At 49.3% G+C, this 16,265-nt stretch overlaps 2 protein-coding genes across 4 annotated transcripts; one reads left to right on the forward strand and one right to left on the reverse strand.

The window, feature by feature from the left end:
* The first annotated feature begins 903 nt into the window (after positions 1-903).
* grpel2 (GrpE-like 2, mitochondrial) lies at positions 904-12,639 on the forward strand. 3 transcript variants are annotated; one of them, XM_069196015.1, is made up of 4 exons: positions 904-1,052; positions 8,530-8,686; positions 9,508-9,589; positions 10,598-12,639. In XM_069196015.1, exons 1-4 carry the CDS (start codon positions 970-972, stop codon positions 10,951-10,953), a joined length of 678 nt encoding a protein of 225 aa, XP_069052116.1. In that variant the 5' UTR covers positions 904-969; the 3' UTR covers positions 10,954-12,639. The 3 variants fall into 3 exon arrangements, with proteins under 3 accessions (XP_069052116.1, XP_069052115.1, XP_069052117.1); XM_069196014.1 differs by lacking the exon at positions 904-1,052 and adding an exon at positions 1,131-1,406; XM_069196016.1 differs by lacking the exon at positions 904-1,052 and adding an exon at positions 1,134-1,396.
* A 50-nt stretch (positions 12,640-12,689) lies between these two features.
* pttg1 (PTTG1 regulator of sister chromatid separation, securin) lies at positions 12,690-16,192 on the reverse strand. Its single transcript, XM_069196017.1, has 6 exons — positions 16,086-16,192; positions 15,599-15,691; positions 14,764-14,921; positions 13,851-13,938; positions 13,495-13,641; positions 12,690-13,022 (listed from the first exon to the last, which is right to left on the reverse strand). Exons 2-6 carry the CDS (start codon positions 15,687-15,689, stop codon positions 12,937-12,939), a joined length of 570 nt encoding a protein of 189 aa, XP_069052118.1. The 5' UTR covers positions 15,690-15,691; positions 16,086-16,192; the 3' UTR covers positions 12,690-12,936.
* Between the last annotated feature and the right edge of the window lie 73 nt (positions 16,193-16,265).

Below are 16,265 nucleotides of genomic sequence, written 5' to 3' on the forward strand. Positions count from 1 at the left end.
TACTCCAGGTTCCTCCCACAGTCCAAAGACACACTGGTGGGCTAAACACCATGGGGGTCAAATTAACCCCTATGCGAGAGAAATAAAGCAAAATGTAAGTTTTAATTCCCCAATTTAATCTAAAACATTTGCGCTGCCGGTGTGGCCACTGTCATGTGGCAGCCCGTGTGAATGTAACACAACGTTTACGTCAGCACAAACACGGGGTGAGTCGAGCGGGAGCCCAGAGGAACAGGGACTTGACCAGCGGGAAGGACTGAGCGCGCCTTGGTCTGAGCTGAAGGACTACGGACTGGCAAACCTCTTCCCTGTGGCACGGAGGGTCTGCTCGTTACGGGTTTACCGGACCACTAATACTGTAGCTCTTCTCGGCTGGACAGGTGCTAGCGCTGTCAAGAGTCCTTGAAGAACCTGCCGACACTCCGACACAAGACCAGGACTGGACATGTGTTACCGTGTTGTCCTATAGCTCTGCTGGTGCTGTTTTACTAAATAAATATGTAGTTCAGGTGGGTTCACACCCGAAGAAGGCTCCACAGCCGAAACGTTGTGCTTTCTCTCTTCTCATTTCAGCATGGAATAAACCTATTACTAAATAGTAAAAGTAAATATGTTAATACTTCCAGAATTGGAAGAAGAGAACTGTCTCTTCAGTGACGTGTTTTTTTATTCGCAGAGCATGAATTATGTGAATACTCCAAGTTAAACTGCAATCTGTGGTTTTTAAAAGTGACCATAACTCTCACTCGTCACGCAGTTACATGTCAAAACGGGTACATGCCTAGAAAAAGAACAAAGCCCTGATACATTAGAATTTGTCGAACCCACGCTAGAAGGCGCCATCTTTCTTACTGCCCTCACCCCCCCGTTGCACCCTGGGTATTGTAGTCGCTGTTGTGTGCTGGGATATGTAGTGCAGCGGTTTGTATCATCATGCCCTGAGCCAGCGTTTGCTGTTCACAGGCGAATATGGCTATACGCTATCTACGGACTGTTCGGAAGAATTTGAACGATTTAAATAGATTAATAGCGCTCTCTGCAAGGAGCCACAAGTAAGTATTATCTCTTTCATTCTACCGAGACTGCAGGCCAAGTTTTGTGGATCTTGTGTTGGGGGGACGTGTATATTTTTGGTGGGTTTTGTGTTTCGCTGCTAGGACGCAGTCGGCTGCTCTCCAGCCTGCCCTGCAGGTCTCCGAGCCGCTGCAGGGGGTGGGCAGGTTAGGCTGTACGCTCGCTAAGAGCGTTTAGCACAGTCCCAGGTTCGCATCATACGGTTTTTAACAGACGAGCATGAGATTTTGGCCTGAGGCGCCGACAGGAGCAGAGCCGGGGCCGCAGAGACGATGGGATGTTCGGCTCTCCGTGCCGCCGGCGAGCTCGGCCGCCTCACCAGGTGCACTTGGGTCTGGTATAAATTCTCCCCTTTCGCTTAGGACTGCGGCTTTTAGCTAGATAGCATAAACGAATCTCGAAACTTCACAACTTAAATGGGATTCCGCAACACCTGGTGTCATTTTGCATCGGGTGGCTCTTTAAAAAAATTAAACGCGAAGCTCTTTTTTTTAATCGCTATGTACCGAAGCTATTGTGCTCATTCAGAGGGGTCCTGCGTGGTCCTTTCGCGGCTCTGTTTTGGTCAGAAGCGGTGATATGTGGGGCGATGCTGTGAAATGGGAGAGCTGCGGGTGCGAGTGTCCGTGGGCTCCAGCCTCGTGACTGCGAGCTGGTCCGGTCGGGGTCGCGCACCGCTCCGTCACATGACGGGTTCATCCCCGGCGCTCGGGCCCAGCTCTGGAAAGGTTGGCCGCCGTTTCAGCTAAAGTATTTCTGAAGTGAAAACACGTTTACGCGTATCTTGGGGGTGTTTCTGTAGAATATTTACTTTTTAAAGGGAATTTCTCGCCTGGTTTAAATCGAAGAGTGATTTAAGTGTATGCCAACGTTTAAAAAAAAAACACGTCAGTGTGTGTACCCAGGTCAGGGTAAAGAAATCGGTGCCAGTTTGCTTGGTCTGTGTGAAATCGGCTGCTGTTGCGGTTTTCCCAGTGGAGGAATAACGGCCTTGTTGCCGTGGCTGTAGGAGTCCATTCCAGCAGCGCCGCGGCACACGTAGGCTCGGGGCGCGAGGCTCTCTCGCTGCTGCTGCCCCAGCTGCTCCGGTGGGCTCGCGGAACTGCACGCGCGCCGGGCTTCTTCTGCACTGCGCCCGAATCCTCTCCTTTCGCGAGCAGCGACGGGCGATTCGGGGGATGTTTTGCGTGTGTTAACCGTAAACTGGGGGCTGTGGCCGGGTCGGGTAGAACCAGCTAGCTTCAAAGTCCAGAATCAGGTCCTTGAGGCAGGACCTAGTGTCCGAGTCTGAGCAGCCAATTAAACAGTTAGTCAGACCCCTACACAGTGTTGCTGCCAGTCTTTAGCAGGTGATTACTCCCAACGCTCACGTTTTTAAAGCTGTGGCTACTTTCGATACACCTCAGAGCCGGGTTACGGATATTACTTACAAATACCGTTTGCAAAGGAGAGGCCGCAGGCCGGCAGGTGCTGTGAGTCACCCTCAGATCGACTTTCTAAATAAGGGGAACAATTTAGGATTTATCACTGACGCAGGTAGGTTGTGCACTGAGGAACATCAGAGATCACCTGAAATTAAAATCCTAATGCCCTGCAGCTCTTGGAGGGACACAGCTGCATATTATGCATTTATGTTGAGCTGGTTAAATGATGATGCTGATCTGAACTTGTGTGTGTGTGTGTGCCCATTCTGAACACGTTAGGGCTAACCGGACCTGTCGGGCCCACTGGACTGTGGTTGTCCAGAGGCAGGGCTCGACTCGTTGAACACCGATACACAAATCGGACAGCCTTCAAGGTGTCCCAGTCATGGCGCACTTGAACTTCGAAGGTGTTGTTGGCTACTAAACAGCACTCCCTGCATTCTGGAGGAAAAAGATCATTTTTAATGTGCCCCTCCGCATTTTAACCGGCGTGTGTAATTTAACTTTTCATTGCAAGAAAAAAAAAATTAACTGCAAATGAAGGAAGTTCCACACGCCCCCACACTGTGCTGCAGTTGAACCCAGTGGGCACAGTGCAGGAAGCAGGACACACGCAGGAAGTGGTAGCAGTTTAAATACAAGTGATACGTTTATTCCATGCTGAAAAAAAAAGAAGCAAGAAAACACAATGTTTTGGCCATTGAGCCTTCTTCAGGTGTGAGAAAGGGCAGAAAGCAAAGGTAGTGGGAGAACAAAGGCTGGGAGAGAGGAGGAGTGAGAGGCGGGAGCAGGGGACAGAAAGAGAGGCCAATCAGGAGGTGTGAAGTCAGGATAGGTGTAGAGAGGTGTGAAATCAAACTTCCAATGAATAGAGAGAATTTAGAAGAAAAGTAGTCTGTCATTAAGAGAAGGGGGAAGGTGTGATCCTAGCTGCAGGATAATTTTGATTTTGGTGGTCTTTCTGATGTAGGAGTTGGGAAAACCGTCTTTGAGAACACAGTCGGAGAGATTACAGTGGTCGTGGCCATCAGAGGTGAAACGAGAAACAATGGGCTTGGAGAGATCTTTCATCTTCAGTTTAAATACGCCAGGTTGTCTGCAGACGTACAGAGGATGAGCTGATTCTTGTGAGACTGTTGCTGATGTCAAGCTCAACTTAAGAGTCCAACTGTTTAATGTTGATTTGTCTGCTGGTACTTTGCGTGGGTGGTGAACAGGTTAAATCGGTTGGCCTTGTGGTTGAGCAATAAATTAGGATGGGCTTCATAGAAAGTTTCAGCAATATTAAACCATTTTTAGGCAAAAAGAGGTTATTCAATCCATTTGGCCTGGTGGTTAGCATATTGATCTGAGGATTATCCACCTGTTTTTTGAAAGGGTATCAGCCTCAACAACATGGCTGGAAAGCTTGTTCCACTCTCCCACCACCCTTTGTGTAAACAGTTGTGTCGTGTTCTCAGTTTTCAGTGCATGTCCGTCTAGTTTCTTCTTGTGCCCCCGATGTGTTTCACTGAATGGCTTGACTTTGTTGAGGCTTTTGGTGGCATTTTAACCAGTGTTTTGCAGGAATGCTGTAGGAATACTTTTGAGATTGATGGTCTTGACAGAAACAACATACCTTGGGAAGCAGCAACCCTGACACATTTCCACAAAGGGAAATTTAGATTTTCATGTTGTTGAAATGTAAGCACTTTCCGTATGAATAAAAACTGTCCGAGAAATATTTTGGGAGCAGTTTAATGTATGAAACATACTTACTGTGTATTGATAAAGTACATCTCACTTGTTTTTCAAGTGAGATGTTGTCAGAATTGTTGTCTTGTTGTCAGAATTGTTTTTATATTTGGATTTGTGGTATATTAGTCTCTGGTTTGAGGAAATCACAATGCTTTGCAATTAAGGACAGTAATCCCTTATCTTAAAGGTAAATATACTACAGTACCTTTTTATTTCTGTCTGAGTCTGTGAACTGAGCTGTGTCCCAGGCACACAGACCAGCCTGTTCTGTAGTTTATTTCTGTGTAGGTGTGAGTCTGTGAACTGAGCTGTGTCCCAGGCACACAGACCAGCCTGTTCTGTAGTTTATTTCTGTGTAGGTTTGAGGCTGTGAACTGAGCTGTGTCCCAGGCACACAGACCAGCGTGTGCTGTAGTTTATCTCTGTGTAGGTCTGAGTCTGTGAGCTGAGCTGTGTCCCAGGCACACAGACCAGCCTGTTCTGTAGTTTATTTCTGTGTAGGTCTCAGTCTGTGAGCTGATCTGTGTCCCAGTCTGAGTGTGGGCTGTAGTGTGAGAGATGGTGATGGAATTCCTCGCATGGCAGGGAGATTAGCTCATAGCTCGTGCTCCATGCTCTCAGGAGTGTGGGATTTGTGTTCTGGAAAACAGCTCTCTCTTTCTCCTGTTTAAAGGCCTCCATAGCCGTGTGCAGGACATGAGAAATGGGACAAGCACTGCTGCTCTCACCAGGGAAGTGGGAGCTTGTACAATGACATTTCAAACACTTGGCAAAGCTGTAACAGCAAGCGAGAGCAATTATAAACGCTTATACTAAAGGTATTATAGACGTTTGCGAATCCATGATCATTTTTTTGAAGATTCACTGTCTGCAGCTCTATTGAGTTTCCTCCCCCAGTAGGATTGGAAACTGTTGTGGTTCTGGCAAGAATTCAGACTCTGGAATTAGATGATTTTAGGAAAGATTGTCTAATCCCAGAGTATTTCTCACGGTGCCTCAGAAAGGGCATCTCTGGCTCTGCCTCTCTTTGTTGGCAGTGGGATCACAGCCTCACAGGATCACAGTCAGGTCTGCCTGTGTCCAGTTTCTCTGTTGAGGCTGTGGTCATGCCTGTCCTCTCTGGGTTGCCCGGCCTGTCTGTTTCCCCTGATTTCTGTGGCCAGGCTGTGGTTAACGCGTCTGCTGTCCTGTAACCTGGTCAGATACCCACCTTTCTAGGGTGCTGTAGCATTCCAGTTTGTGTTGTCTGTGTGTCCCAGTGAGGTGAGCTAGAGCCATTTGTATCTGTCATGGTGGGGGTGCTGGCTGTTTGTATGCTGACCTCAGAGGAGCAGTTTGCACTGCAGGCTTTTATCAGTTCCTGTGCTCAGACCTCTGACACAGGCCCAGTGATCTCTGCATGACATTTATCAGTGTTCATTTATCATTTATCAGGGTTTTGCATTCCGTAAATATTGCACGGGTGTGTTACCCTTCCTTTGCATCAATGCTTTTTCCCAGCTTGTTAATTTTCAGGGGCAGAATTGCCTTTTACTGTACTGCGTCGTTGGGCAATAGTGGGTGCAGAGCAGGAAACGAGCAGCTTTTTCCTGTTCCAAGCTTAAAGAAACAGTCTCATAGTCTCCTTGGCTGCTGCATTTCTGAGCAGAATCCCCCCTCGGAGGGTTCTGGTGACCTTGTTGTGTGGCTTACTGACACTCTCCTGATCTTTTTGGATCTGGAAAGCTAAGCAAGGCTGGGACTTGTTAAAAGCAGGCTGGTGCTGTCAATTGTTTGTGGACCAGTAGGTGGCACTCTTCCCTTTGCACCACAGTCTCCAATCAATTGCTCCAGTATGATGACTGGGGACTGATGCCCTGTCCATCAAATGAGACCTTAAACTGAGGTCTGTACTGCTTGGTCAATACAGATCCCAGGGCTGTTTGTAAAAGTAGGGGTGTCACCCCAGTGTCCTGGCTGAACCCCACTCCGGTCTTGTACAGTTTCTCTCTCCTCCCCTGATCTGTGTGCAGTGGGGCTACAGGAGGACTGAACCCCACTCTGGTCTTGTACAGTTTCTCTCCTCCCCCGATCTGTGTGTCATGGGGTGTAAGCAATTATTATTATTAATCTTGTATAGTTCCAGCTTGCTGCCGCGCAGTAGGCTGTGACAGTGCTCATGGAGGGCGAGGAGCTCCCCCCAGGAGAAATGTATAGTCTGCTGGGGCGGCAGAGGGGGCTGAGGGGGGGCGGGCACCTCCCTCATTCTCGAGTTTCAGATGGGAGGCATTTCGATTCCTTTGCAAAGGCTGGGTTTGACCAGGAAGCCCAGGTGTGCGCGCAGCTCCTTGGATCCTTTTACAAAGCAGCCAAAGCACTGTAAACTCCGTCGTAAATTCCCCTGTGCGTGCGTGGGCCAGATGTCTGCTTCAGAGTTCAGTGAATTGCACAGTCTCACAGGCACTTGAAATTTCAGTTCTGTTTGTCTGCACGCTACTGTTGTTCTTCCCGCAGGAAACACGTTGACTGTGACAAACAGCGAGGCACACACCAGTCACGGGGATCAGGCTTCTTGAGATGAATTGAGGTTCCTTTAAAGTCCCACCCTGGGGTGTCTGGGATAGAAAGGCCTAGCCCTGCTGGTGCCAGCCTAGATCAGTGGTCCCTGCGCTTGGGTTGGCTTGTTTCTCTCTCATCGGCAGTGTAGCTCTTGCTTTAACTGGATCAGCTGCGGACACAACCTGCTCCACGGAACTGCTGTTGGGCCGTCACGCCTGCTTGATCCTGGCTGTTCGGTGCGAGTTCAAATGTGAAGCCAACAACTCAGCTGTAAAACTGCGGGTGCTTTCTTTCAGTGTGTCTCCGGTTTTAAGTGTTTGATCTCCATGGAGAAGGTTACTGATGCTTCTCAAGTTACAAGGGAGACAGACCTGCGCAGGGCAGGCCTGGTAGACCGGATCTCCACATTCAGAGAGGCGCTCTGAGCCGATACAGACTGGACACCCCAGAGCAGCCACACTTGGTTTCTAAGGGACAAGTATTTCAAGACGGGGGCACCTGGGCTGTCCCCGAAGGACGTGAGCCTTTGGGGATCGTGCCCTGGAGAGCTTTACTCCTCTTCCACGCGACGGGGCGAGGCGCTGATGGAGCAGGAGCTGTGAAAGAGCAGTGAGAGCAAAGGTGCTCCCTCTCTGATAGCCTCGAGGTGTCCTCCAAAAACAGGGCTTCCAAGTGGAGTCGCTTCCATGAATCTTTTCAAATATTTTCATTTGTCGCACCTCATTGAGAAAATGGCTCAAATAAGTAGTGAGCCGAGTCCTGAGGAATGGTTTTGATTTTCTCCAGTCTGTTTCAGTCCGAAGGCCAGTGGCTCCACTCTTTGCGGGCTGGGCTGGGCTGGGCTGGGCTGGCTCGTTCAGCCTGCTGCCTCGCTGGCGTGTGATTTACAGGAATGAGTCCTGCCCCCGCGAGGGCAGCGGCAGCATGAGCTCAGCACCCTGCGCTGCAGTGTCGTCTCGCGTGCAGCTTCCTCCTTCCTCCTTCTGGCAGGACGCCCTGCCCGGCCTGCGATGACCCTTGACAACCGCGCCGCGCAGACCGCTTCTGCCCCACTTCCTTGTCTGCACGCTCCCCGCTGGCCCGCTGTTTCTCTGCGTCAGCCTGTGGGGGGGCAGCCGGCGCCGAGCTTGACGTGGGTGTCTGGGTCTGGGGCAGTCGGAATTGTGTGGGGGCTGCGGATTACCTTGGGGGTCCGCAACCCCCCCACTTTGGAGACATCCCATCCGCCGAGCTGACAGTCACCCAGGGAGGGCGTGTTGGTGTTGCACCCCTGGGTGCTAGGGGGGCTCCTGTCCCCAGCGGTGCCGCTGCCACAGCGGGGTGTCTGGATCAGCAGGCGGGGTGGGGGGGGGTAATCGGGGTTCTGGAAATGCTCGGGGCGCGAGATCGCGGTGTTCTCGTTTCTCGGCGCTGGGCCGAGAGGTGGTAGGGGCTGCCCTCTCTACCCGCACCTCTTGGCTGCGCCCGTAGTCCTGCCCGCGGCTCCGGCGGGTTTCCGCTCAAGCCCAGACAGTCGGAATCGAGGGTGTGAAGGCTTTCATGTGGGAGCAGCACCTTCAGCATCAAGCTTGGATCCATTTCAGTTTGTGATGTTTTCTCTATTCTTCGCCAGTGTTTTGTGCTGGGCAGCTCCCGGGTGATGTGGGAATAAGGGGGAAATGTCCGTGGCCCAGGAATTGTTCTGCTCCGAATTGAAGTAGCGTCTCTTGAGTGATCTGTGTCTTACCTGACCCCCCCCCCGCCCCTGTCTCCACAGTGCCCCCTTGTGTCTGTACAGCACCGCGGCCCACCAGCGCAGCACAGGCGACGAGTGCCACGTGGACGACGCCCCCGAAGAGCAGACCCAGGCGCTGACCATCAGGATGCTGGAGATCAGGTCCAGCAAACTGGAGGAGCAAGTCCGCGACCTCACTGTAAGAGCCCAGCGCTCGGCCTGGTGGGGCGGGGGGGGGCTGGCAGCCCACTGAAGCCCATCAGGTGTGAGCCTGGCTAGTACCTGGATGGGAGACTCCTGGGAAAGCTGAGGCTGCTGCTGGAAGAGGTGTTAGTGGGGCCAGTAGGGGGCGCTCGCCCAGCGGTATGTGTGAGTCCTAATGCCCCAGTATAGTGACGGGGACACTGTACGTTAAAAAAGCAAGGTCCTCTCTGTGGATTTTAAAAATCCCAGGGCATGTTTCAAAAAGAATAGGAATATTACCCCCAGTGTCCTGGCCAAACTTCCCCCTGGCCTTTACCAATCATGGCCTCCTACTAATCCCCATCTCTGAACTGGCTTCATCACTCTGTTCTCCTCCCCACTGAGAGCTGATGTGTGGTGAGCGTTCTGGCTCACTATGGCCGCCGTCACGTCATCCAGGTGGTACTGCACACTGGTGGTGGTGGAGGGGATTCCCTTTACCTGTAAAGTGCTGCAGTGTCCAGAAACGCACTTATATTATTATTATTAATATTATTATAATCATTTAAGTGCTGGTGGAAGACACACTTCTAATGTAACCCCTGCTTTCAAGCACTTATTTGCATGGGCCTGAGCAGAGAATGAAATGATTTAATATTCATGTATTGCAGTCTCCTGGGTTTCTCAAGCCCCCTGTCTTCTGGGAACAGGAAAGATTGTCCTTTTGATTGTCGACTTCTCAGCTCAGTTGTGCTGCCTGCCTGGGGAGAATCAGGGTGTGAGACTGAGCAGATGTTGTTTTTGTGTGGTTGAATGTCAAAACGTTTTGTTTTCTAGGAGCGTTACCAGAAGGCCTTGGCAGATTCCGATACAGTTCGGAGGAGGACTCAGAAGTTTGTTGAGGACGCCAAGCTGTTTGGTAAGCAGATTGATTTTTTTTTTTTCAGGAAGCACTTATTCATCTTTCCCCCTTGAAGAGGTGGCAGGCGAGGGTGGTGCCTTTCTGCTCAGGCTGATCCTGTGGAGCCTTTTAAAGGGGAACCGCAGTCATCATTTCTCAGACTGGTTCTTAAATCTCGGGAACAAAATGAATTCATTGACGTCACAGACAAATTTTGCACATTTCAAATTAAGCATAAAATTGTAACCTTTGTCAAAGTACTGTAAGTCACAATGTTGTTGCAAACTCGCATTCAAGCTCCCTTCCTGCTCACTGGTCACTGTAATGACTGGTGTACTGTGATGTACGAGCACATAAGTACAGGTTGTGTAGCAGACATTTCACTGCAGAAATGTTCCAACATGATCTGCATGCAGAGTCTCGAAATGGAAAGCAGTATTTCTGTTGGATTAAACAGATGTTTACAATGTTATAAGGTGCTTCACCTCACCGGAAGCTTTGTTGCCTCATCTCAGAATATAGCGCTGCACTTACCTGGAAGTAAGACCTATTCTGTGATATAAATTGGAAGTTTACTGTGTACATTTCACTTTTACTGTGGTTTGAAATTCACTCTTCAGTGCTGATTCTTTCTAACCCCATTCGGCCCATCCAGACCCTTTGGTAGTAGTTCATTGATCGCAGCATCTCATCCAGCTGTTTCTTAAAGTAAGCCAAGGTATCGGCTTCAAGCATGTGGCTGGGCAGCTCGTTCCACTCCCCCGCCACCCTTTGCGTAAAGCAACGCCTCCTGTCCTCCATTTTAAATGCAGTTTCCTCTTGCATCCTAGGCTCTCTGTATCCTTTGTCGTTCTGAACTCGGCTGGGTTGTCCGTGTCGATGGCTCGAACCGGAAGGGTGCAGACTCGCCTGTCGCAAAAGAGCGAGAGAGAGAATAAGAGCTGATTGGCTGAGCCGGGCGTCGGGCCAGTGGGTCCCCCCCCCCCGGCCTTGTCTCACAGGCTGTGCTCTCCCTCCGCCTTGCAGGGATCCAGAGCTTCTGCCGCGACCTGGTGGAGGTGGCGGACATCCTGGAGCGCACGGCCAGCGGCGTGGCGGCCGAGGCTCCCGGGGGCCGCGGCCCCTCCCTGCAGCGCCTGTGCGAGGGGCTGGCGCTGGTGCAGGAGAGGCTGCAGGGCGTCTTCGCCAAGCACGGCCTGGAGAAGATGAGGCCCGTGGGCGGGCGCTACGACCCCTACGACCACGAGATCGTGTGCCACGTGGCGGCGGAGGGCGCTGTGCCCGGCACCATCTCGGTGGTGAAGCAGGAGGGCTACAAGCTGCACGGCCGCACCATCCGCCACGCGCACGTGGGCGTCGCCCTGGAGACGCAGGAGCGGTGACCCCGATCTGGACCTGGGGGTGCCACCCCCCCCCCCCCTCCCCCCGTCAGTCTCTGTCCGTGTCTTGAGTTTATTTATATTTAAGGATTTTTTTTCTCTCTCTGTAAATTTGCTTTTTGTCCTTCTGTACAGTTTTATAGAGAAATGTGTATATTTTTTCTTATTTTGGGGGAAACAATGCGTCTTCCTTTTTTTCTTTTACTTGTGCAGAATAGCTGCTGCCGTCTGACCCTCCTGCCCCTTGTGCATGGGGGAGACTCTTGTCTTTACAGTCCAGTCGAGGTTAGTTGGGAAATTGAATTTATTGCACCGAATAAAAGTTTTTAGTACCAAGCATTGAAAAATGTGTGAGGAATGTACAAGTCAAGATAGAAGCAGCTTGTGTGGGTCTCTCACATTCAAATCCCTGTGCCACAGGCTTCTTCAAACACATTCCTGAGAAGCTGAGATGCAGTAGGTTTTAATAACCAATTGAATCAGCAGTTTCTAAAGGCTCTTCTGCTTGTATGTTTCTGTAAAGCTCTATAGTCCTGTTTACAGCCCATAGCACAGAGACCCTGATTGCTGCTGCTGGGCTCTGTAATGTTCAGATGGTGTGGTTTTCCACCAAGTCGCTCTGTATCTGTTAGAGCAAAGGGTTAATGGAATTAGACATCTTCCTGTCAGCTTCATGACACCAGATCCCTAACTGGGCTGACTTGATCCTTGGTGTGAGCGTGTTGTGTGATTAATAAGGGCTGAGCAAGCAGTAGCAGTCATCTGGACAAAGTTTGCTTCTTTTTTGTGCGATGTTCTCAGGAATGAAGTCTTTAAAACCAAAAGGACACTCCAGTTGCTTCTAGACTCTTGTGGGTGGGACAGTTGAATAGGGGGGTGGGGGGGGATACTGGAGGTTGTTAAACTGGAATAATTTTCCTGCCATCCTAGAATGATATGGACTGTCCACTGCTTCACACTTTTGTACCCTTGTGGGATTGGAAAGTTTCTTTAGCATTCATCTCAGGCCCTGCATGCTGCTTTACACTAAACTACAACAAGCTGGTACAATTTGTGCCAAAAACTTTTGCTAAACGGCAGGGCTTCTACAGCTGGCATCTTCTAAGAGGCATTCCACTCTGCTTTTTTCCTGTGTAAGGTTTTTGAATGTAGTGGTTTTCCCATTTTCTGGAATTTGTAAATGAAAACTGTAATATGTCAGATTAATCTGCAAGATAAAGCATTTAGAAGGACAAATTGCTCCTTAGATGAGATCTTTAGGTGCAGAACTGGTAATGTCAACTGCCAGGGCTGTCCCTTTGGTACAATGGCTTGTACCAAGCCTCTTTCATGGACCAGTTCTTTCCAGGAGCTGCAAAAGCAGAGTTGCCAGTTATATTAACTCTTTCTGGACTGAACCAAATCACTTAATATAGTGCTTTCCAGTTTGTTTTTGGTTTATGCTTAAGCCTCTTTGAGCATAGTGGAAACAAATTCCTCGTGGTCCATACCAACAGGCATTCTTACTTTAAGGGGCAATAGCTAAACATTACCAGTTTTGTTTAAATGTGTTCAATATTTTATTTATAAAGCCTGTCTTCTGTACATAAACTTGTATATCTAAATTATGAAGACTTTTGTTTGTACAGAGATCTCCAAACCAAAATGGAACAAAGTGACTTTAGTACTACAATAAAAGCAGAGACCATGGAGCTGTGTGCATTGTTATCATGGGCAGAAACAAGGAAGAGAAACCAAACTCAGAATAATAATTTATTAGAAACTACAACAAATACTAAAAATGAACAATGCCTGTTTAACAGGTGGGCATCACAACTTCGGCCAACTGGGTGGTGTTAAGTGCCACAGCATCCAGAAAACAGATGAAGGATCTCAGTCTTCCTTGATCTCACTTAACAGTGGTTGACAGTTTAATGTAGTTTAACTATTAAGCAGCTTACATGAAAAACTCATTACCAATGCTTAAAAACAAACAAAAACAAAGCTTCAGTCTTCAAACTCCATTGGAGGCAGATCCACAGTCAGCTCACTCACCGTCTGCAAGAATGAGTCCAGTTCCGCAGACCAGTCCTCTGCAATACAGATATCACTCCTAGTCTTAGCCCATTCACAAGAGATTAAGACTGGAGTAGCAAAGTCAAAACATTAAGAACCTTTCTGGTAAAGGTCACTGAATTACCAAGCAGTGCACAATAAGGTTTATCACTTCCAGTTATTACAGCTTGACTACAGTTTAAAGAGGTCAGGTCATTGACCATAGGTCACTCACTAGATCAGCACCTGCAGCAAAGCCAGTTGCATATCTAGTCTTGTGAACTGGAGTCTTAATTGTGCAGGAGGCAAAACACTTAAACAGGTGGATTACACCTGCTCATGGGCTGACAGCATGCAATCTGGTCAACAGCCAGCCCTGTTCACCATTTTAAATCAAACGGGGTTTGCTCACTTCAAAACCTACGGCACTGGTTTCTGCAAGAGGGTGGCAGATTCCCCACTCTACAAAACACCACCCCTACCCCCCCCCCCCCCCCCCCACACACACACCTTTTGGTAAGGTCAGAGGCGACAGCTGCATACAGACATCCAACAAGTGAAAGTCATCCTCCTCTTCCACAGTGGGCGGCACTGCCAGCCCTGCCAGGCACAGGTGGCTCAGGCGCTGCTCCTCGGGCACATCGAAGCTCTCAAACTCTGATGGGAGACCAGGACCATCAGCCCCAGAGAGCGAGTAGGCAGGAACCCAAGCAACAACAGTCATGTACAGGTACTTAAACAGATGGAACAGACTTACCGAGTTCAGGAACAGGTGTTCAACTAGGGGGGTTCAGGAAGAAGCTATCTGGCACATATCCCTTCATAGCCCCCCCCCCCCTCTCAAAACACACAGGAAGGGGACCTACCCAGTGGGTTATAGGGAATCATCTTCTCCACCTCGGGGTACTCCTCTTTCTTCACCTGTCGGGGGCAGGCCTTCACCTCTTCTTTCAGCTGGGGGGCCAGGCAAACGGCTTGATTAATTCAACTGAAACCCAAACACCAGCCAGAGGCTTCGACCCATGTGAAGCATCAGTAGGATTCCTAATGCAGGTGACCAGTGCTTTCCACAGGATACGAGTCCTTAGCAGGCTGGGCCATGCCATCAAAGGCAGTGCTGGGTTTGAGCGGCAACCGGAGTCTTCATTAAAGGGGAACTGCAACACTTTTTATATTTTGGGGCTAGAAAGAATCCGCATGGAGAAGTGTATTTCAAACTGCAACAGTAAAATGTACACAGTAACTGCGATTCAAACGAGGCAACAACTCCTGGTGAGGTGAAGCCACCCTTTTACATTGTAAACAAACAGGCTTGTGAATACATCTCTTTTAATCCAATAGAAATATTGCTCTTGGCTTCAAGATAGTTTTGCCAACCCTGCATGCAAAACACATTAGAACATTTCTGAGGTGAAATGTTTGCAGCTCAACTTGAACATTACAGTACGTGTCTCGTTGCAGTTAATAGTGAGCAGGACCCAGTCACAGCACCAAATTTTATACACAACCTTTAAAATTTATGAAGTGGTCAATTAGGGAGGTAATTTGTCAAGTCACATAGACTGGAGCTCTTAAGATCTTTTCTAAAGAGCTTTCAGTCCTTAAGGACTATGGTTCCTTTAATTGATCAGTAGCCATCTGATCCAGAACCTAGGCTGAAGAGTCCAAGACTTGTTTAAGATATCAGGCACAAGAGCAGTGTCAGGTTTGTCGATGGACTCCAGGTTAGAGCAGGAGTGAAGTATCCTACTGGCACTGCAAGCTGCCTGGTAAGTGTACCTTAGTCGAACCCACACGTGGCTCCTTCTTCCGGACAAGAAGGGGCAGGGAGGGAACTGAGCCAAGCGCATTGACTGTCTTCCGAGCCGAGAGCATGGGGGCGCCGGTCAGGAGCTTCCCAGTGTGAGGCGTCTTCAGGCATCTGTCAGCGAGCAGATCTGCCAACAGAGAAGCTAGTATGCCACAGACTTCATGATAATCCCTTACACTAATATAGCACTTCTCTGGACACTACTCAAGACGCTTTACAGGTAATAGGGATCCCCTCCACCACCACCACCAGTGTGCAGCCCCACCTGGATGATGCTCCAGTACCCTCCCTACACACCAGCTCTGAGTGGGGAGGAGAACAGAGTGATTAAACCAGCTCAGATATGGGGATTATAAGGGGGCCATGATTGGTCAAGGCCAATGGGACATTTGGCCAGGATACCTCATATTGAATTGGTTAAAGGGATCTCATCCAGCCACTTCTCCAAATAAGCCAAGACATGGATGCAGTAAATGAGACATTACAGCAATCTAGGCTTTATGAAAGAGATGCACTTCAAAAGATACAGCCATGGAGTGGGTTTATTAACAAAGAATTAATTTCAGCACCACTGTTAGTCATTTCGTTTTACAAAGGACACATTGGCAATGGTCCTGTATTCATCCCAGCACTATTCAGCAGGTAACGATACCTCCGCTGATGTGGCTCGGAAAAGAATATCGCCGTAGCGACGCTCTGAAACCAAGTACCCTTCTTCTAATTAGTTACCCTCGTAGTCTATCAATCGAAATCGATGCGCAATGAATAACACGGGAGGGCCCGACAGCGGAGCGGGGGTCTCACCTGGAGCAGACTGTAGCCTCACCCGGTTCTTCGCGGGAGCGGGCGTCGAGAGGGAGCCGTTTTCCTTGTCGGTATAAATCGCCAGGGACATCTCTGAAGAAAAGAAAAAAAAACGAATCTGTAGTGCACAACAACAAGACGAGTATTAACAGGTAGGACACTTAAAACAAGCGATTCCAAAAGAACGTCCCACGTGGGGTAATGGATAAAAAAAAAACTAATCTTATGTAGTTCAAGAATGTAGCTGCGTACGTCACCATGCGTACGCGGCAAAGGAACAAGTTAAATGTTTATTCCACGCTTAACAGGGAAGAAAGGAAACTCGACGTTTCGGCTGTGGACTATATCTATAAAACTATACCTTTGCTACTACCCGCCTCATAAGGACGTATTGCAGCTTTATTTTTTGCTCCAATACTGCAAAAACGTTTCGATTTCATTACAGAGAACATTTTTAAACCCCCCTCCTCCCCACTGCGTTACTTACCAGCGTACTAAATTCAAAGCTTCACCACACAAGCGCCACTCTCCGTGGGCTCTCGTTTTAAACAATAATCCGCGCTCCCATTGGCTCTCCGGGGAGCACGAGGATGCAGCTGTTTCGAGGAAGTGACGACTGTCCGCACCGCCCCCTTGCGGACCGGGTGTGTAACGCGACCGACTGAGG

The sequence above is a fragment of the Lepisosteus oculatus genome, chromosome 11, assembly GCF_040954835.1.
Source record: "Lepisosteus oculatus isolate fLepOcu1 chromosome 11, fLepOcu1.hap2, whole genome shotgun sequence".
NCBI lineage: Eukaryota > Metazoa > Chordata > Actinopteri > Semionotiformes > Lepisosteidae > Lepisosteus > Lepisosteus oculatus.

What these genes read in the sequence shown, in the direction of transcription:
- grpel2 (XM_069196014.1), top strand. Translation starts at nt 1,294, where the DNA reads ATGAGATTTTGGCCTGAGGCGCCGACAGGAGCAGAGCCGGGGCCGCAG. An exon ending in AGCAAGTCCGCGACCTCACT is followed by an intron (nt 8,687 to 9,507) that starts GTAAGAGCCCAG and finishes TTTGTTTTCTAG; the next exon opens with GAGCGTTACCAGAAGGCCTT. An exon ending in TGAGGACGCCAAGCTGTTTG is followed by an intron (nt 9,590 to 10,597) that starts GTAAGCAGATTG and finishes TCCGCCTTGCAG; the next exon opens with GGATCCAGAGCTTCTGCCGC.
- pttg1 (XM_069196017.1), bottom strand. Translation starts at nt 15,689, where the DNA reads ATGTCCCTGGCGATTTATACCGACAAGGAAAACGGCTCCCTCTCGACG. An exon ending in GAGGCTACAGTCTGCTCCAG is followed by an intron (nt 14,922 to 15,598) that starts GTGAGACCCCCG and finishes CTCTGTTGGCAG; the next exon opens with ATCTGCTCGCTGACAGATGC. An exon ending in CACGTGTGGGTTCGACTAAG is followed by an intron (nt 13,939 to 14,763) that starts GTACACTTACCA and finishes CTGGCCCCCCAG; the next exon opens with CTGAAAGAAGAGGTGAAGGC.